Source organism: Gekko japonicus, unplaced genomic scaffold (genome assembly GCF_001447785.1).
Source record: "Gekko japonicus isolate JY-2015 unplaced genomic scaffold, Gekko_japonicus_V1.1 scaffold1924, whole genome shotgun sequence".
Classification (NCBI taxonomy): domain Eukaryota; kingdom Metazoa; phylum Chordata; class Lepidosauria; order Squamata; family Gekkonidae; genus Gekko; species Gekko japonicus.
The window spans coordinates 24,264-45,828 of record NW_015175419.1 but is presented as its reverse complement, the minus strand read 5'-3'; the positions used below and the strand labels follow the sequence as shown (position 1 = coordinate 45,828).

At 42.4% G+C, this 21,565-nt stretch overlaps 1 protein-coding gene across 2 annotated transcripts in view; it reads left to right on the top strand.

Annotated features, from left to right (window-relative positions):
- Positions 1-21,565, top strand: part of RAB3GAP1 (RAB3 GTPase activating protein catalytic subunit 1) — a 45,098-nt gene that overhangs the window by 9,879 nt on the left and 13,654 nt on the right. Inside the window, exons 7-17 of one of the 2 annotated variants that reach the window (XM_015425784.1) lie at positions 547-712; positions 4,414-4,513; positions 7,013-7,094; positions 7,844-7,912; positions 10,975-11,048; positions 16,518-16,610; positions 17,137-17,306; positions 19,371-19,469; positions 19,851-20,023; positions 21,121-21,175; positions 21,494-21,561. In XM_015425784.1, the coding sequence (XP_015281270.1) occupies positions 547-712; positions 4,414-4,513; positions 7,013-7,094; positions 7,844-7,912; positions 10,975-11,048; positions 16,518-16,610; positions 17,137-17,306; positions 19,371-19,469; positions 19,851-20,023; positions 21,121-21,175; positions 21,494-21,561 (1,149 nt within the window). Of the gene's footprint in view, positions 1-546; positions 713-4,413; positions 4,514-7,012; positions 7,095-7,843; positions 7,913-10,974; positions 11,049-16,517; positions 16,611-17,136; positions 17,307-19,370; positions 19,470-19,850; positions 20,024-21,120; positions 21,176-21,493 lie in introns of both variants that reach the window. The other variant, XM_015425783.1, reaches the window with a different exon arrangement.

The following is a 21,565-nucleotide window of genomic DNA, read 5'->3' as shown; positions in this document are numbered from 1 at the left end:
AGTTCTGGTGGCCAAAAGAGACAATGTCTGATGTGCCATCTTTGCCCCTACTGTCTAGATGAACATATGAAACTGCCTTATACCAAGGCAGGTCACTGGTCTGTCAAGATCAGTAGTGTCTGCTCAGAGTGGCTTCAACTTTCCAGGATCTCAGATCACTTGCTACCTGATTTTTTAAAAACCTGGAGATGCCAAGGACTGCACCTGGGACTTCATGTATGCACCATGGCCTTATCTCAACAGAAGTTCTGTGAACATGTGTGCATGCAGATTCTGTTTTGTTGAATGTGCATGTGCTTTCCTGTGACAAGTACAAAGTGGAATATATGTATCAGTGATAGTCATATTGCACAGTGTGAGCATTTTTTTACTCTTCTGTTGATTATTTGTTTTTCTTATGCTTAGATGATAATCTTACAACACAGCTGGATATTTAACTGTCAGGTTTAGAATTGCTTCCCTAGAGAACATTGGGATATAGTTTCATTCTCAGTATCAGGGTAAAAGATGAGAACACTTCTTAACATTTTCTGTATATTTTTTCAGCCAGGTGCCATTATTTGTGCAAATTCATCACAAATGGCGAAGAATGTATGTTGGAGAGTGTCAGGGTCCTGGAGTTAGAACAGATTTTGAAATGGTTCATCTTCGCAAAGTGGCCAGTCAATATACTCATGTATCAGGACTATTGGACATCTTCAAATCCAAGATTGTAAGTATTGCATATGTATACTGAGAATGGGTTTCTTCACAGAAGCTGGGTACTGTTGTGGCATTGTATACAAATGTATCTGTAGTGCAGGTTAATGCAGACTGAGTTCACAAATTCTGTTACTTCATGCTGGTCTGATACTTATGGGACCTGCAGAAATCCACAGACGTTTCAAGAAACAACAGGAGAAAAGTCTCTATTATGTTAAATCATATAAATAAAACTCTTTTTGATTATAATTTTGATGTGTGACTCAAATTAAAAATTGGCTCCATAATGCCACAAGAACATGCTGAATTAAGCACCTGTTTTACACCTTTTTCTTGAAATCTGGTACATTTCCTCCATAGCATGAACTATTAAGTGCCTAGGTAAGTGCTGATAGCTAGGAAATATAGATAGTATTAACTTTTCCTAGAAGGTAGTAAACTTTCTTGCCCATCTGCCTCTAGTGATTAATGTTCCAGTATTGTAGGTCCAGCTTCAAAGCTAAAGTCTAGGGGTGTGTGTTTGGGTCTACCCAAGCCAAAAGTATACCTGAAAAATACCTAATTGGTATTTTCCAGATATATTTTGGTATCCAAAATGTATCTGGGTTTTCTTGGGAAAACAAAACATTCTGGAAAAAATCTTGGATATATTCAGGAATTACTGGGTAGATCTGAAAACGGTGGAAAATAGGGAGCAGATTGCTCCCACCTCTCAGCTGTTTGTCAGGCTTCTACTGCAGTCCCTTTAAAGTTTAAAGGGACTACAGAAGACAGCCTGAGGATCAGCTGTGCCATTGGGGAGCTGAGATCTCCCCACTGGCTCAGCATGGGGCTGGCGTATCCTTCAGCCTGGTTTAAACTGGGCTGCAAGAGAAGTCAACCCAGGATCAGCTGTGCTTGTGTGGAGCAGACTGCTCACTGCCAGCACAACTTCTTGTGTGCAAGATTTTCTTCTTAATTTTTTTTTTCTTGGGTGTATTAAAAAAATATTGGGATTTCTGAAAAATCCCAGATCCGACTACTGCACTGATATTGGGATCCAAGATTTTTCAGGGAATCCAATTTCCCCCCCTGTTTCAATAGATCTGAACTGAATCAAACAAAAAAATTGCACCCCCCTACTAAAGTCTCCAGCAGCTGGACTCTTAATCAGAAAGTGACACTAACTTTAGCTGTCTTTGTCTTATTGGCCAAAGTGATTAACAAAAAAGGTAGAAAACAATAGTGTCAACAAAGTAATATCAATTAGGTAAAACAAACATTAAAACTACAGATACCAAAAACATTTTAAAAAGTATCTAAAAACATCTTATGTCCCCCCTAGCAGGATAGTCCCCCTTTGCCCAGGCTGCCCCCAAAGGTCTCTGGAATAGCTCTGTTTTGCAGCCAGGAAGGCAGGAGCTCTTCTGAAAGGCTCCTGTAGAGGCTTGGGGCAGCAGCTGAAAAGGTCTGAGCCAGGACTGTTGCCAATCCTGCCATAGACCAGTTTCCCAACTCATGGGTCACAAAGTCCCCCCCTCATCCCTTGTGAATCCAGGGATGGACATAGCCTTTCACATTGGCCACTCGCCTCCTATAGTGGCTAATAATGCTGAAAAGGACGGGGACCTTCGTGCTAAGAAGAGCAGCTTCATTCAAGGCAATAAATTTCAGACCTTAAAGGTTTTGTGATTGTAATGCTCAGACTGCCCCCCCCCCCTTTCTCAAGGAAATTTCCATTGGTTAGCCTGCAGCTCTTTCACTAAATCACTTCTCTAATTTTTTCAAGAGATGCCATAAAGGAGTCTCTGCATTTCATTTCTGTGGGAAGTTCTGGCTTTTGAATTTCTGTTTTCTATGCATGTATTTAAAACCCAGGAACCCTGCCAAAAAAGCATTGCCTGTACTCCAAAGTTTAATGTTTGGCAACCATTATGACAGTTAGTTTTCCACTGACTCCTTCTTACAGAGAGTTTGGCACACACCTGTCCAGAGAAAGAAATGAATATACTTTTTCTCCAGTGGCATAAAAATGCTATAAGGATAATTGTATTTAAAGCTCAACATGATAATGTATTTCTCACTTGCAGCCTACAGCTGGAAGTAGGACTATACATTATTTGTTTGTATTGGGAAAAGTGTGATGCATGTCAGACAAGGACTGGGTAGGCCATGGTTCTAGCCACCATTCTGCAGTAACACAAGGTTACCTTGGGCTGGTTACAGATTAACCTACCTTACAAGGTTGTTTGAAGGATAAAATGTGCACTTCCCAGAGGTCTTTGGAGGGAGGATGGGATATAAATGTATTGTACAGCACATTTTAAGGTCAAATACTCTCAAAATATGGTACCATGTAACGTTTTTACTAACAGTGGTCAAATTAGATGAACCTCTGCTTGAGCCTGCTAGTAGCCAGTGGGGGATCTGCTGGTGATCAGTGCCACTGCCGTATTCGCATTCCCACCTATGCAGTGGTGCTTCAGACCATGCAGGGAGTGTTCTTCAGCAATTTCTTCCACACATCGGGGGCCAAGTCCTTTAGTCAAGCACACAACTTGGTGGCCAAGCCCCCTTCCCCTGTGGACCACTTGGCAGCCTTCAGCTGTAGGCAGTTTTCACCTTGTGAAAGGGGGCAGTGCTAATTGCTGGGTGTCCTGGGGCCTCTGCTACACGCACAGCCTCTGCCCCTCCATGGGACGATCTGGTGGCTGTTGCTGTGCGGGGGTGGTGGTGCAGCTTGCCAGAGATCAATGGCTTGAACCACTGGCATTGTCCCCCTCCCCATGGATCACCCTGCAGCCTTGGCTGGAGGTGGTGGCCGCCGCACAGGTGTCTCCAGATTACTAGACTTCAGCTGGCCTGGGTCCTGCTGTGCACACAGACTTGCACCTGGGCTGCCCCCTACTTCCGCAACTTTAACTTACCTTTCTGGTCCCCTTCCACAGCGGCTCAGGGGCAGGGGGAGCTCATAATGCCCAACTGCCTTGTGTTTTACCCCTAGGGCCTGGGCTTACAGCATTGATGGCGGGAACAGGCTGGGGAAGAGGTTTGCCCCCCTGGGCATTTCAGGGGCATCTACCCAGCACTGCGCCATCGGCTCTCCAGCCTGTATGTGGGTTGTCCTTTGCACCTCTTCTCTAGCCAATGGGCTCTTGTGGTGAGGACACACCAACTTGGGGCTTACCAGCTGCTGACATTTATAAAGTTTATATCTCTGGTACCTGGCATTACATTTTATGGCACACATGGCCCGGCCCGACAAATTGATGTTCATGTCAGATCCAGCCCTTGGAACAAATGAGTTCAACACCTATGATCTAGAGGAATATGAAAGAAGATCTGCCTGTCCAATGAGGATTGTTTTCTCTTTTTTGAAAACAGAAATCCATGTCTTCCCCTCCCTTCATAATCACAGACTATTGTTGGCACTTTGATGAGCTTCAAAAATAGGTTGGTGTACAGTAGGTTGTGGAGACTATTGTTATCCACAAGGTACTGACAGTAGTAGTATTTCTGAACTTGTTATGTAGTCAATAAGCTAGACTTTTGATGTGCCAGTGTATTATATCTGAGATTTCAAGGGACTCAGAAGGGCAGTAATGAATAATCTACCTGGACTTTTATCTGGTGGGAAGAGTATACAACAAAATTTATCTTTCATAGCAAAGATCTAGATACAGTATGTTTAATTTTGTCCCAATGTTGTATTTTCTTATGTCTATCTTCTAGGGTTTTCCATTGACTCCATTGCCTCCAATTAATATAAGTATTAGACTTACATATGTCCTTCAGGACTGGCAGCAATATTTCTGGCCCCAACAACCACCAGGTAGGACATTTATATGGGCATGTTATAGTTTTGTAATATCGAATGAAACACAGAAAATAATCAAAAGTTTTGTGCTCTGGGGGTCTTGCTTTCTAAATGGCAACCTCCCACCTAGTTCCACGCTTTTCAATCTGCTTTTGAAACTGAGGGAGTTTCAAAAATAGTTCATGACAAGTCGGGGCCTGCAAGACTTACAGGGGGGGAATCCCCCCCACTCTTTCGCCAAGCCCAGCATGGAGCCCCAGGCTGCCTGGCAGCTTTCTGTGGGTTGCCTGGAGCAGCTCTGAGCAAGCCAGCACAGTCTCCCCTTCCCCAGTGCTCTGTGGCTCTCTGGAGAGCTGGGGGGGGAGAGACTGTGCTAGCTTGCCCAGAGCTGCTCTGAATGAACCAGTAGAGACTTTCCCCCTAGCCCCCGCTCTCTGTGGCTCACCCGAAGCAGCTCTGAGCGAGCCAGCAGAGACTCCTCCCCCACTGCTCTCTGCAGTTTGCCCAGCTGGGGGAGGGCTGTGATACTTGCAGGGGGGAAATCCTGTCTCCCCATCACCACTCTTTTGTTGAGCCTAGCATGGAGTTGCAGGCCTCCCGACAGTATTCTGTGGCTCATCTGGAGCAGCTCAGGGCCAGCCAGCAGTCTCCCCTGCCCAGCTCTTCACAGCTCACTGGAGAGCTTGGGGGGGGGGGGGGGGGGGGGGGGTTGTTGGGGTTCGCCTGGAGCTTCCTCAAGCGAGCCAGCAGAGACTTTCCCCCAGCTACCGTTTTCTGTGGCTTCCCTGGAGCAGCTCCTGGCAAGCCAGCAGAGACTCCCCACTGATCTCTGTAGCTTGCACAGCTGGGGGGGGGGGGTTCTGTAAGACTCATGGTGGGCATTCCATCTCTCCCCCCCTTGCTGAGGCCAGTGCAGCCCCTTGGCTCTGCAGCTGCCGCCACTGGGCCCAGCATGGAGTCCCAGGCTGTTGGGCAGCTGTGCTGTCCCTGGGCTGCACTGTCACTGGTCCCAGCATGGCCCCTGGGCTCTTCCTGTGCTGCGCTGTTGCACCCAGTGCAGCTCCCAGGCTGTGCCACCACCACCAAGTCCAGCATGAAGCTCTGGGGTGCGTTGCTACTGCCACCTGGTATGACCCCCATGCTCTTCCAGTGCAGATCCTGCGCCGCGCAGCCACTGCCACCGGGCCCAGCACGGAGCTCTGGGGTGCGCTGCTGCTGCCTGGCCTGGCACATCCCCCATGATCTTTCTGGCTGTGCTGCTGCAGTGCAGCTCCCAGGCAGTGCCACCAGCAGGTCCAGTGCAGCTTGCACAGAGAACGCTATTTTACTTTTGGTGGGATTTAACCCCCCCTCCCCCCGGTGTATTGTTAAAAAAACATTTCAGATTTTTCTGCATACCTGGTGTGTAGAAAAATCTCTTTAGTCTCCATGTAGCCCCAATCTGTGGATTTAGCTATCTGCAGATGGGGGGCATGTGTGGCTGTTAGTATATATGATATGGAAGTTGAGAAAAAGTTGGATGAAATTGTTGTGCTGTGGTTCCATGATAGAAAACAGAGTAATCAGGCTTTCTAACACTGAACTACATAAATTGATATGTGTGATAGTTCCTGTGTTGTAGAAATATTCTTTTAGTTAGGACACATCTATTCAGTATTGAAATGAAGATAATATTAAATAATCTACCTTTTAACATACAGTTCATAACAGAATATGGTTCTGAAATACAGTGTTAGTTAATTTAGATTCGGGGGGGGGGTGGCCGTGTTGGTCTGAAGCAGCAGAACAATGTTTGCGTTCAGTGGCATCTTTAAGACCAACAACGTTTTATTCTGAGCATCAGCTTTTGTGTTCATGCACACTTGTCTATGTTAAAAGTAACCTGTTACTTTTAAAAAATTGCTCTAACAAACACTATTGATAGAGCTGACTGCATTATGTAGCCTGTTCTTGCTCCCAAGTGCTGTTTTCTGACTTCGTTTCCTTTCCATTTGTTATGATTTCCCATAATGACTCCAAATATGTCTTTCCCCCACACTGGAAGAAGTCTCATTTTTTCTTTCCTTATATTCTTTAAAGTTTTGGCAGGATACAACACTTACATTGATGTCATTCTTCAGCAGTTTTACTGATGTTTTGGGTGTAGTAGCCCAAGTTACAGCTTCTGGCTATCATCAAGGCTATTAGCTAGAAAAGAGAGGTTGGCCCAGTATGCCCACTGTAGGTGGTTTTCTGGCATCACTGATCTGCACTGGCTAGTTCAAGTGCAGCATTAAGATTCAGTCCACTCTCGAGCTGGAATGGTATTGAAGAGTTGCAGCACAAGATGTGCAGACAATTTCCTAAAGCTTATCCTATAGTATAGCAGTGTCGTTTTGGTACAAGAATTGTTTAAGTATGTAACTTCACCTGCTTTCTATTTGGATAAGTCTGTGCGTGGGGAATATTCTATTTGGTAGTGAACTCAGCAGTTGTTTGCTGCTAATGTTATGCAAAATGTTGCTTTGTCTATAGATATAGATGCTTTGGTTGGAGGAGAAGTTGGAGGGCTAGAGTTTGGAAAATTACCATTTGGTGCCTGTGAGGATCCTATCAGGTAAAACTTGGAGTAATTTAAATATTCAGGTCAAATTGTCCAATGGGCTTGCTTTTGCAGACTGGGAAGGAATATTCCAGACTTGTAAATCTTTCCTTGCAGAATTTTTGCTTATGTAATCTTGAAAAAAATAACATTGCTGACAAATAAAATGTTGCAAGTCTAATGTTGCCCATGAGCTAAAGTACTAGGGTTATGCATGTGGAGATTATTAAGGCCAAAAGTCAGGGTATAAATGAAATAAATATTGTTCTGATGCAGTTAATAAATGCATACAAATACCCAGTTATTGAACACACAGAGATAGTATTTATATGAGTGCACACCATTCATGATTCATACAATTTCCCTTTTAAAATGCATCCAACTAGCAACCAGGAAAAATTGGGCCCTACTTGTGTGTAATGCAAAGAAAAATAATTTTATATAAACACACTTTTATCTATTATCTTGCAGAAAATGTAGTTTAAGAACATCTTGCTATTATTCTTTTTTCTGCTATCAGACATAAAATAAAAAGATCAGAATATGGAATACTGAAAAAGTGTACTGTTACATGGAAAAATTTCTGTGTTACTGTCATGTTCTTAATTTTAGAATCTATTTTACTGTCCAAATGAATACAGTAGAAATGATACATGTGTCTATGTGGGAATGGCAAATATATTTAGTAATAATTCCTAATCTGTGGTTGTATAGTGGTTTCCATAACTCTGTATTCAGTGAGGTGTACTTTTTGGGTATTTCAGTGAACTCCAATTAGCAACTACTTGGCCTCATCTAACAGAGGGTATAATTGTGGACAATGATGTTTATTCGTAAGTACATTCTTTTGACTTTGGCTTCTGCAGTTGAAAAACATCCGAGCTGTACATTTCAGAATTGTTTAATATGAGAGCTCATTCTAGTTTAGTTATTAGTATGTATATAATATTGTAATAAATGCTTTGTGGCTGTCTTTGTTCATATACGTGGTAGTACTGTTGTTTAAGAGGTAGGTGATAGTGACATTCGTGGCTTGTATAAGCTGAACGTAGGCACCCAGACAGATCAAATCAGTAGACTAGCATCCAGCATCCTTTTTCACTGGAAAACACTTAACATGCATAGAGTCCAAAACCTTCCCATATTTTTGCCCCTCAGGCCTGTTCAGAGGCTGTATACTTATGTTTAGTAATCATGGCTCACTGCTGTTGATGAACTGGTCCTCTGTGAATGTATCGAGTCCCCTTTTAAAACTATCTAAGCTAGTGTCCAACACAACAAACGGTTTATGCATTGGGTAAAGTAGGACTTTCTGTTGTCAATTTAATTGAGTGCCCCTAAGTTCTAGTTTTTTGGGAGGATAAATGTTCTCTCTGCACACCATTCATAATCTTAACTATTACAGGACCCAAATTGTCTAGACTTCATCTGAAAAGATGATGCTCAAACCTCTTTAATTTTGGTTGCCATTTTCCATACTTTTTTTTTTGAGATGGAAGTATGCAGAACCATGCTCAGCATTCTAGATGTAGCAATACCATAGATTTATTCAAGGGCATAATGATACTGGCCAGTTTACTTTCATCCCTCTTTCTTAATAATTCCTACAATAGAATTTGCCTTTTTATTGTGTTTACACGCTGTTAACACTTACATTGAGCTGTCTGCAGAATCTTTTTCCTGGTCAGTCACTATAGGTGTGTATTTAAATTTAGGATTTCTTTTGGTTACAATGTATTCATAATGTTGATATCAGATCGCTAAATTTATTCTCAAAACCCCTGTATGCTATTTATTGGGTTTTTAATTAATGTTATTACATGTTACAGTGTAATGCACTGTTCTACTTTTTAGGAAATTTGTTAAGAGATTCCAGTTTATATGTATTTCTTATTTATTGTGTTGGAATTGTATCCTTTGGCTTCTTTGCTAATGCGGTAAAATTCATGATGATGATGATGACAGTCACAGTGTGCATCACTTTATACCTCATTTCATATTTTATTACCATGTTTGGGGACATCTTTTTGGAGTTTTCACAATCCACTTTCATTTTCACCATCCTTTTTTTTTTAATTTAACTTTTTATTGTTTTAAGTCACAACAGTAACATATAAAGCTATGATATAATACAACTGTACATATTTTTTGAATTGTAACACATTTAAGCGTTGTATAACTTCAAGTATGCATGTGTAAACAAACAATTTTGGATTATAGACAGTTTTCATTTTTGCAGCAGTAAAACATACTGCTGCCTGATAGTAGAAACAAGATATAATAAACATATTTCCTAACTAGAATAGACGTTTCATGAATTAAGAGTAAGTTTACATATATAATTATATAAAGATCTAACATATTCGAGTGACATCAGTTCAACTAAAATCATAACATCAAATCCATTTTTGGAATTGGGACCCTTCAGAGGAAATAAATTGCTGCTGAGATAAATAATCTAGAACTGGGTACCACTTTCCAACAAACCTCATTTGTCTTGTGTTCTGTGAAATAGTGTCTAATTTGTTTGTAACAGCATCCATTAGATAGTGGTTCCATAATTTACGGAACCAAGCTTCAATTGTTGGTGTTTCTGCAAACTGCAAACCTGAAGAGTTTGGTGTTTCTGCAAACTTGTCCATCTCCCTGCTCACCTCCAATTTCAGGTCACTTAATGTGTCATGTTCTACTTGCACTCTGCTTCAGTTCTGTTTTAGATTTCTGGCTGGTTTTACAACCTAATTCTATTGCATTGTTTATTGAATGTCCCATCCTATTGATTGTATTGACTTAGTCTGGGTAATCCGCCTTGAGTCCCACTGAGAAAGGTGAACTATAAATAACATAAATCTTTTTAAAAAAATTAAATAGCTTCAGTCTTAATATGGATCCCTGGAGAACCCCATGGTTCATTTCCCCCTGTATTCTGCTTCGTGTTGTTTAACCAGTTACTAATCTATGAGAGGACCTTTCCTCTCAGTCCAGGTCTTCTAGCTTTACTTGGAGCTTTTTTTTTTGAGGGTTAAGGGGTTTTTTTTGCAAGTCCATATATATATATAGTGTCTAAATAGCAACAGTGCAGAACAACTTTCTCATATGTGAACATAGCCTCTGCTCATCAAAGATGTACATTTTGTGAAGAACCCACAGAGCAGCATTCCACCATCCACTCTGATCTCCTAAAAGAGGTGCATCTTGTAAGCTCAAGATGCATCCTACTGATTCAAGAAGTTCCTTTACCAGCAAGATATGCCTTGTGCTAGTGGGGACACTCCATCCATAGTTGAATAGAGTGGAAAAATATAGCCCATTGTATTAACTTTCATGCACTTCACGTTCTAATACTGGTATTTAACTCACCTGCTTTTTCCAGAATTTGTATTGTTGAAAAAGTTATTAGGGTATCTGTTGTAGTGGATATACCGCCTGTGATTCTTCTATTAATATCATCTGACACTTGTTGCCTTCTGCCCTGTTAGTTGGTTTTTGCTGATCCTAATTGTGGGATTGCAACAATAGCTGACAATGGAAAAGAGAAAGGTGCAGAGTGCATATGAGGAGAAAATGACATCAAGAAGGTACTGAAGACCCTCATAGCCCAAGTTTATTAGAAGACCATTACAGCAGTCATTGTTTAGGTACGCTGTTGAGGAAGTAGTGCTGAGACTTGATGGCAGCCTGACTTTATCTAGACAGGAGACCTTTACAGCATCAGCGGAGCTAAACAGAATAAGGGAAGATAGTGTAAGGACTGAGTAAGTGATAATGAATTGAGTTAGAATCCTTTTGCAGCAGTGTGTGCTGAGGATTGGCCTGAAAGTTCTAAGGATACTTTCTTCAAATTTGTGTTTTGATGAAGCACAGTAAAAAGTAATAGTAACTTTTGTTGTTCTAGAGACTTGGATCCCATGCAAGCTCCTCAATGGTCTGTGAGAGTCCGAAAAGCAGATAATCCACAGTGTTTATTGAGTAAGCAACCACATCTTATCTTTTTTTAAAAAAACAATTTAAGCAATGGTAGCTTGAATCAACTATCTGTGGAAGATGTTTTTCTATAATTAAAAATCAACGTGGGTCTTGCAGGCAAGACTTGAGTGCAAACAATAAAGAACAGCTGTTTTTCACTGACTGTATGAATTACTCATTTTAATGAAGTGCTTTGCATGTTCTCTTCCCTGGGAATTGTTCTAAAAATTCCTTGTCTGAAAAAACTGGGTGGTGCGGACCTGTTTGGAACTTGTCCATGGATAGTGTTGATTTGCAGAAGATTGTGCTCCCTATCTCTTTTTCTGTCAGTGTAAGGGGGGATTCAGGCCAGATTACTCCTTCCACTTGCATCTGAGGTAGGACCACACAAATTAGATTATATTCCAGCCAGTGTGGGAAGGAAGCTTCCCATTCTGGTCCTGTCTGCTCTGCAGCTGTGTTCATCCCCCCCGACTTCCTAGAAATCTGTTTTTCTCCATCCATGGCCGAAGGTATTCTGAAATGGGTTATGCTTCCTACGTGCTCTGTGGACAGAGCTATGCAAATGTTTATTGCAGTGCTTCTACATCTGGCTAGGGGGTAAGCCCCCAGCCCATGCTTTGTCTCACTTCACATCAGAGAAGCTTCCTGTGCAAAAGCTCTGTGCAAAAAAAAAAGAAGAAAAAAAAGAAAGAAAAAGAGAGAGATAGTTAAGGCAACAAAATGAGAAAAATTCAGAGATGTCAAAATACTTCCAAAGAAGACCTTGGGCATGGAGGCTGCTGGTCCTGATGCCTCTTCAGTGCAGACCATGCAGATGCCCCATCAGAGTGGGAACAATTGCTTCTGGAGCTGATCTCTTGTCCCATTGTGAAGGAACGGTGTCTCAGTTACCATGAGAGCTTGCTGAGTTTCGTCCCCACCCCCTTGTCAAGGCCTTGGCTGGAGTGGGAACCTTCTAGACTATTGCTGCTGCCACTGTAGCAACTTCATAGTAAATGCTACAGGAGCAAATCAGCAGTGCTTTTGATAGAGACACACCAAACTCTTCCAACTCAACTCAAGTGGGCTGGAGGGACTCTGAGGCTTCAGAGCTCTTGAATATTGATGACAATGAAACTTCTCACAGAGTGACCGACAAACAAAGGGGCCTGAGGCAGGTGCAGCTCCCCCTTATGGCAGCAAAGATTTTTGGATACTCTTAAGAGCTCTTCAAGGTGCAGAAAGGTATGGACTTCCCTCATGGCCCCCTCTGGCCATCTGGATTCTCATCATTTTATGTGGTATGTAGAGTGCTTTCAAGTTGCAGCCAACGTATGGTAACCCAAGAGGGTTTTCAAGACAAGAAACCAACAGATATGTATTGAAATTCTGTGCATTCTCACAGAGAGGAAGGGAATGGTTGGGTGAGGAGGCCACTAGTTTAGCACCAGCCTCCATTAGGCTCTTCCAACAAGAGGATTTCCCTCACAGCCTAGCAAAGGTTTCTACAGGGTTTAAAGTCACAGCTTGATATGCAGTCTGTGAGGTTTGGGGCAGCATCCAATAATGGAGATTCCAAGATCTTCTGCCAGCTGCCTTAGACCTCATCACTCTGACCGCCAGAGAGGCCCGCTGTACCACCACCGGAGGAAAGAAGTCAGTAGAAGCCGTGCCGATGAGCGACGAGCTGTCCCAGAACGTCCCTCCACTGGGTGCTGTTAGGACAGTCCCCACCCCTGCATATATATGTGGCCATAGGTAAGGGATAACAGTTAACTGTAGAGCCGCTCAGAGACCCCCTGTGGGGGGTTTGAGCGGGGTAGCAAGTCGAAAGTTAAATAAATAAATAAATAAATAAATAATCTGTCATGCCCTTCCTTGATTAATTTGAGGAAGCCCTGAAGGGTGAGTGGGCTGTACCCAGAAGAGACAAGAGTCTGCAGTCAGTGGCAAAGAACCTGTACGCCATTCCTCCTACCATGAAGACTCTGCTTCCCTTCAGTGTGGTGCTGTCCAGGGATGGTGACAATGCATTCAGGGACCCTGCAGATAGAAAGAATAAACTCAAGAAAGCTCATGAAGCCTCAACACTAGCCATAAGGACCAGCTCATCTGCAGTTTAATCAATCAAGGCAACAAATTCCAAAAGGGTAATTACAAGATCCAGAGCTGAGGCACCGTCTGAAGTTCACAAGGAGGAGGCAGATGGAATAAATCACAGGAACAACACAGCTAGCAGACATGATGTACAGCAGTGAGGGTGTAAATCAGCAGATAACGGTCACATTGGTTCCATGTTGCTTATAACCCACCACTGATCCTTGGCCTATGCTAAGTCATTCTGCCACAGGTGCAAACCACTGTAGCACACCAGAGTACCTAACTGACTGCAGTCTCCCTACTCTGGATCCTGCAAGGACTCGTCCGCATTAGCTGGAATTGAACACTGTTGAGCTGCTAGCCGGAAACTCTAGTGCCTGGCTTGCATATTCCTCCTAACCCAACTTCTTTAGCTTTCCAAGGACTCAGGTGATGATGGAGGTGATGCTACCTGCTGCACCATTTCTGCAGCTGGTCCCAAGCCCAAGGGCTGTGACAGCAGTATACTAGCCTTGGGCTGATAATCTTATGAAACCTAAGGAACCACCACCACTGGTGGAGCACCCATTGTTTGTTGTAAACGTGGGCCCACCTCATCCAAGGAGGCTTCTACATTCCACAGCCCCACAACTCCTGGGTGGCCCATGACAAATTCATTGCAATCAATGGCTGAAGGACTAGGAAGTGAGTGGATCAGCTGTCCAAAAACAACCTCTTCTCTGTGCCCTTCCAAGGAAAAAGCTTTGAGGACTCATCCTTAGATGAGGTTATGATAGACCTCTGCTTCTTCTTTCCTGTGAAGCAGATTCCCCCCCCCAAAAAAAAAATGCTGTATCCTACTCTGACTGAGCAGCCCCTTAGAAGCGTTTTTTGATAATAGAATTATAACTTTCTGCATGTCCCACCCTGTGATAGAGAAGTTATTTGGCTTTTGCCCAGGCCAAAGATTTATTGTAGTTAAGTAGGAGCCCTCTTATAAATCTCTTTGGAAGTGGCACTTGACACGAAGTAAAGTTTAAACAGAAATGTTGATTTTATTGAACAGGCACAATTGGGTTAGGAATAGGCAGGGGATGAGAACCTGATGTAAATTTGTTGCCTGTTCAAAATATTCTGTTCAAAACTCTGTTGCCTGTTCAAAATATTATAATTTGTATAAACAACAGAGTATAGTTGACACTTATTTTCTTAGCGACTCAATTCTTAACTATGAGAGGTTTGTTTGTCTTGGAGATTTCTTTCTTCCTGGAAGTTAGTACTTTCTTCCTGTATTTAAATACTTCTCTTGTGGGATTACAACTTTCTCTTTTTACTCTGGAGGAGTCTAAGACCATTTCCCTTTTCACACAAACCCAGGGTCCCTTCTGAGTTGAACCCACTGTATAATTGGGTAAGAAATATCCTCCTCTTTCTAAGAGCATAATCCTTTTCTGTTTGGCTTGACTGCCCAAACCTACTGTCCAGTCTCTTCTGTCAAACATAAAACCCCAGTTCTGGAGACTGTGAATAAATGGAATTCAGCTAGGACTGACACTTAGACTTTTAGGTTCTGATTTCTGAATTTTTCCTCAAATGTGACAATCAGAGAGAAGGGGAAGGGGGATGCATGCAGACAGCAGCCTGTCAGTCAAACTGTGCTTTACAGTGAGGCATTAATCCAGAATCTCCCAGCTCTCTGAGTTTGATGTAGTAAGTATCCTGCTTTTGGAGGTCAATTTAACACAGAGGTCTTAATTGAGACAAAAGAGAGAAAGGAAGCTATGCTCTCATCTTCCAAAGAGGGGAAAATAAACCAACCTGCCCAGAGCTCCTACTGCTGCTTTTGTAGGTCTTACAGAGAGCATGACTTCAGGAGCTCCGGGTTTTCTAAGCCATCCTGGAACAAATAAAGATTTCCCTCCAGAAAAGCAGATTGCTCCCAAGGCAGTAAGTGAGAACAGAGAAAGTTCTGCCAGTGATGCGATTATAAGCAGAATCTACAGACCTTTGCTCCAACCTGAAGACAGTCCATTCATGAAAAGTGGATACACAACACCATCATTCAGAATTTCTGCATCCCCTGGATGGATTCCTCCCCTCTCCTAGGTCCAAGTGCAATGAAAAATATATTCAGGGGACAAGCCATAAATCACCTCTTGGGAATTCAGGCACTAATTCTTTCTGTTTGAAAGCAGGAATTCTGCAAGAGGAATTAGTAACTTTTCAGCAAACACTGGTTCCTCACAAATACAAGGACGTTTGCCTCAGTTTGGCAAGTGTGAACTGTGGTTCATTCCTGAGCTGGATGGAGGGGGGGGGGAGAGAGCGCTCTGCCTGTAGAGCAAGTAGGGGGCATAATCCTGTTCAGTATACCTTCCGTTCTACTGATGAGAAGAAATCCTCAGATTTTGTTCAAAACTATATTTCTCTACTTTTCCTCTTTCTGTCTGTTCTCTGAGTGGGAGGAACGTCTACTTCTAACCAATTGTCCTGCTCCATCCCCCACTAATAGTGACTTGCATGCCTCACTCTCTGAAGATCCTGGCAGTCTGCATTAGTAAGAGGCCCATTGATAATTATAATGTGACTTGCTCTAAGAAGGAAAGGGAGGCATATGACAGAGCAGTTGCTACCTGGCATGCTCTGAGGCACTGAACAATGCACCCCAGAATTCTCTTGAGATCCCAACAACCTCTTCATAGGCTTTGTGGCAAGAGCTACAAGTTGGTGCTAAGAACATTGAATAGAGTAGCAAGAATCCTCTGCCACTAGGAGCTACTCTGGAGGTCACTTAAGTAACAGCTGTGGCTGCCACTGTAACCAGAAGGGGGGATAAGAGCAGTATCTCTTTAGGAAGAGGTACATCTTTGCCCTCAATAGCAGCCAGTTTGGCCTGGATTAAGACCTACACTCGTTCACCTTAAAGCATGAGGTTTCAGCTCTCCAAGCGTGGCCTCAAAAGGACCAAAAAAAGGACTATCACATCAAAACATAGCACTTCCTGTGTAGAGCTTCTCTTGTCAGCCCCCCCTCTCATGTTGTAGGTATCCTTTTTTGGAATATGCAAAAATCTTTTAGGCTCTGACTGTAGTATATCATCTGTACTATATCCCTTCGCAGTTTGTCTCACAAAGTGAGGAAATAGGCAGACTAGTGAAATGCTAATAGGATGGGATAAAATTAAATAAAACCCAGGATGAATTAAACAGTTTAACTTGGCACCGGGAAACTAATAAAGTGGACACCAGGCTAGCTTCCTGAGGGGACATCCCCTGTCCCTGGTGGCTGCCCACTTCATTTGCATCCATGGGGGCACCAAGGTCAATGCTGTGTATATGGATCAAACCACTGGAAAACTAATATTCAGGATTCTAACTGTGCATTTGGATGATGGCCTCTTTTCTTTCGTAGGTGACTTTGTTACTGAATTTTTCAAGTTATGTCGTCGCAAGGAATCAACTGATGAGATCCTTGGAAAATCAGCATTTGAAGAAGAAGGAAAAGGTATAAGCTCTTCTTATTAGATAAGTTTCTTGGTCTGACATCTATTGCTTCTTTATCACTACTGAAGTAGGTGGCTTGATGGAACAGATTGCTGGTGTGTATTTTTTCCCTTTTCTCAGGATAATTCTCTTTATACTCTGTCATTCCTCCCCTATATATTCTGTCATCCCCCCCCATTTACTACATTACCTATTCTGTCTTGCCAGATCTTGAATGATCTCAAATCATTTATAGAGCTAAATAATTCCCCCCCTTCATTATTAACCACTTCTACTATTTGCTCAACTTGTTTTCTATTTTATGACAAGTTGCTTTAGAGTACTGATACCAGCAAATGCCAAGTAGTTCTGGATTAGGCAGTAGATGGCACACTTGATTTGATTTAGCAAAGCAGTTTTGTTGTATGTTGTCTCTGTCTTGCTAAGAATGGTTTAGGACAGATCCAGGAAGTCTGCCTAGATAAGATACTGGTAACACAAGTGCAGAGCATAGAAAAATTTATAAGTTCAACTCTGGTATTTTATAGAGGTTGCTGATATAAGCCATGCTTTGTCAAAGCTCACGGAACCAGCACCAGTACCAATCCATAAACTGTCAGTGACAAATATGGTTCACACAGCAAAGAAAAAGATTCGTAAACACAGAGGTGTAGATGAGTCACCACTGAAAAACGAAGTCCTCAATACTATTCTCTTGGTAAGTAAACCATACTATGTTGCATTTCATGATACTGGTTTCTAACTGAATTTTCTTTCTTGTTCAGACCAAAGTAATGGTTATTATTAATGGCAACAGATGAAAAGAGCTTGTTCTAGCCATTACTTGAAGAAATGCATATGGAAAATACTAAGTAGCAGCTGTGTTTCTCTGTAATTATTGCTGCAATGAGGATTCTGAATTTTTTTGCAAGATCTAGTGTAATTTGGTAGTGTTCAGGGTGATCTTGCGTGTGAGATCAATGCATCTGACATGCATGCTGAAGAGGTAAAATGCCTGTTGTTTTCCTGAGCCTTTTTAAAAGGATGAGTGTGGCTTCTTAATAATTGGCTGCTGTAGCTAGTTTGAGTGTGTTTCGTTCTGCCTGTTTTTATTGGTTTATTTTTTCTGCGTTAAGTTATTTGTCTTGAACTTCTATATTATAAGGCATGAATAAGGCATTTTATTTATATGTTTACTTTACACCCTGCCTTTCTCCCCGGTGGAGACCCCAAGTGGCTTACATCATTCTCATCTCCATTTTGTCCTTACAACAACCCTGTGAAGTAGGCTAAGCTGAGAGTGTGCAGCTGGCCCTAGGTCACCCAGCAAGCTTTCACAGCAGAGTAAGGATTTGGACCTGGGTTTCCCAGATCATAGTCCAAGTCTCTAGCCACTCTTGTGGATCAAACACTGGCTAATGAATAGGAAACAGAGAGTGGGTATGAATGGGCAATTTTCGCAGTGGAGGGTGGTAAGCAGTGGGGTACCACAGGGATTACTACTGGGTCCGATGCTTTTTAACCTGATCATTAATGATTTGGAGTTGGGAGTAAGCAGTGAAGTGGCTAAATTTGTGGATGACACAAAATTGTTCAGGGTGGTGAAAAGCAGGGAGGATTGTGAGGCACTCCAAAGTGATCTGTCGAGGATGGGTGACTGGGCGTCAACCTGGCAGATGGGATTCAATGTGGCTAAGTGCAAAGCGATGTGCATTGGGGACAGAAATGATAAAAGGGTTGGAACACTTTCCCTATGAAGAAAGGTTAAAGGGCTTGGGGCTTTTTAGCTTGGAGAAATGACAGCTAAGACATGATTGAGGTTTACAAGAGTATGCATGGGATAGAGCAGGTAGAGGAAGAAGTACTTTTCTCCCTTTCTCACAATACAAGACCTCATGGGCACTCAATGAAATTGCTGAGCAGTCGGCTTAGAACAGATAAAAGGAAGTACTTCTTCACCCAAAGATGATTAACACATGGAATTCACTGCCACAGGAAGGGGTGGCGGCTACAAGCATGGACGGCTTCAAAAGGGAATTAGATAAGCATATGGAGCAGAGGTCCATCAGTGGCTATTAGCCACAAGGTATAGATAGGGGCTCTGGGGCAAGTGATTCTCTGTCATCTTGGTGCTTGGGGGGGGTCAACAGTGGGAGGGCTTCTAATGTCCTGGCCCCACTACTGGACCTCCTGATGGCACCTGGTATTTTTGGCCACTGCGTGACACAGTGTTGGACTGGATGGGCCATTGGCCTGATCCAACATTGGCTTCTCTTATGTTCACTAAAAAAACTCTGGCTGCAAAGGGAGCAAAAAGTAAATATTTGTCCTGGGAAGGCATTTTGTGTGTGTCCTAGCTCAGAGAAAAGTCTTGATGGTGTCTGTCTGTTAATAGAAACAAAAAGCAATAATTAGGTTACAAAGGTTACAAAGGAAGGGGTAGGATAGCAAGATATTTGTGTGGCTGTGGCAAGGTAAAAAGAGTAAGACAAACTGGGACTAAAATATAGTACAGTCTGCCATTGTGATATTGGATGGAAGGTACAGTTCAGACTCTTGCAGAATGTAGACAAACCTGGTGGTTGGTGGAGGTAGGACTTGGAGCAAACATGCCCCCTGTGACAGCTTGAACTTTTTGGTGTCTTGTGAAGCCAAATAATATCCAAGTCATTAATAGCCTGGCTTTAAAACAGTGGTTACAGCAACTGATATTGCCAAACTGTCTGGTTGTCCAAGAAAACATACATTTGAAAGTTAACAAGTATGTATTTTCCCCCTCAAGTACTTATTCCCTGACGCTGCTGACAAATCAGCAGATGGATCTGAAGCCAGAACTAGTACTTCAACAGGAAGCCTCCCTCCTCCAGACAGTGAAGACTATGTAAGTTCAAACTGTATGTGATAAACATATATCAGATGTTAATGATTTTTAGTTTAAAAAAACAAACAAAACCAAGGATCTAGTTGTACCTTCAACATGTGTGTGAATACGCACACACACACACATAGTGGTTTTTAATCGTATTTCAACTAAAAGGGTTATGCAAACCCGTTGTGTCTATCTCTGTTTCTCAATACATATTTTAACTAAAATAGCTATGTTTATTCTACTTTTAAAATTCTAGGTAAACTGAATTATCCACCACGTACTGCTAAATTCTGCTGCTTGTTTTTGCATATATTGGTTTTTTGAATCCCCCCCCCCCCCCAATCTTATAATTATCCTTGATTTCCTCCCTTCCCTTTTGTGTGTGTTTTCTAGAATCTCTACATCCAATTCAAATCTGCTCCTTTGGATAGTCTTACTTACAAACTGGCCCTTTGTCTTTGTATGATCAATTTCTACCATGGTGGAGTCAAAGGAGTTGCACATCTCTGGCAGGAATTCGTCCTGGAAATGCGCTACAGATGGGAGAATAACTTCTTCATTCCAGGGTGAGTTTGTATTAGTGTTGGGGTGGTTGTAAACAGCAAATGGGCTGCAATAGGTGATCCCTGTTTAAAAGTGAGTGAGGGGCAAAATTCTGGTGCTACTTTAGTGGCCTTCCTGCTGCAGCCTTGGTCCCACATAGGTTAGTAGGAATGATGTATTTGATACACTTGTATTCCATCCTTTCTCCAGGGACCGCCAAAATTTTAGACTCTCAATAGCCCGTGAGGAAAGCTAGCCTGAGCAGCTTTGCCTGGCCCACAAGCATCCCATTTGCAGTTAAGCACTAGAGGCAGTAGTTTGAGGTGGTCCTTTATGTACTTGCAGGCAGATGTTGAGAGATTTGCTATATTGCAGCATGTAAGAACATAAGAGATGCCAATGTTGGATCAGGCCAAAGGCCATCCGGTCCAACACTCTGTATCACACAGTGGCCAGAAATACCAGTGCCGTCAGGAGATCCACCAGTGGGGCCAGGACATTAGAAGCCCTCCCACTGTTGACCCCCCCCAAGCACCAAGATGACAGAGAATCACTTGCCCCAGAGCCCCTATCTATACCTTGTGGCTAATAGCCACTGATGGACCTCTGCTCCATATGCTTATCTAATTCCCTTTTGAAGCCGCCCATGCTTGTAGCCGCCACCCCTTCCTGTGGCAGTGAATTCCAAGTGTTAATCACTCTTTGGGTGAAGAAGTACTTCCTCTTATCCGTTCTAACCCGACCGCTCAGCAATTTCATTGACTGCCCACGAGTTCTTGTACTGTGAGAAAGGGGGAAAAGTACCTCTTTCTCTACCTGCTCTTTCCCATGCATAATCTTATAAACCTCAATCATGTCACCTCTCAGTCGTCGTTTCTCCAAGCTAAAGAGCCCTAAGCACCTTAACCTTTCCTCATAGGGAAAGTGTTCCAACCCCTTTATCATTCGAGTTGCCCCTTTCTGCTGTGGCTTTCTTATGTAGGTGTTGCTGTGGCTTTCTTATGTAGGTGTCGCTGTTTCTGAAAAAGTACATTGTGATGTGATTGTCAATCTTGCAGAAAGTATTAATTGGAAACATTCTGATATTTGCAGTAGTAATATAAATGTAACTTCTTGTTAGGTTAGCCAATGGTGCTCCAGATCTGAGATGTTGTTTACTGCACCAGAAACTTCAGGTACCTCTTACAAGATAAGTGATATACAAAATAATGGAATTTAAACTGTGTTCTTAAAAAACAATGTTTATTACTCCATAGATGTTGCTTCAAGAGTAGTAAAAATTTGCCCAATAATTTACTGTACGTTTTGAATAGCATATCAAATTGTTAGAGAGTGATAGTTAACGGAATAGCTTTTCCACGCTGGGGTGCTTGGAAAATTAATATTCTATGTGCTGTAATCCCCCTCGTTGCTGTTTTTTATATGTACTGTTTTACAGAATAAAAGGAAAGGTTGATATTGCAGATTAATATAATTTGTGCTTTCTATTCTAGATGTTAAATTGCTGCATTGAAAGGAAGAAAGCGAGAGATGAGGGAAAAAAATCAAATAGTTTTGACCGCTCT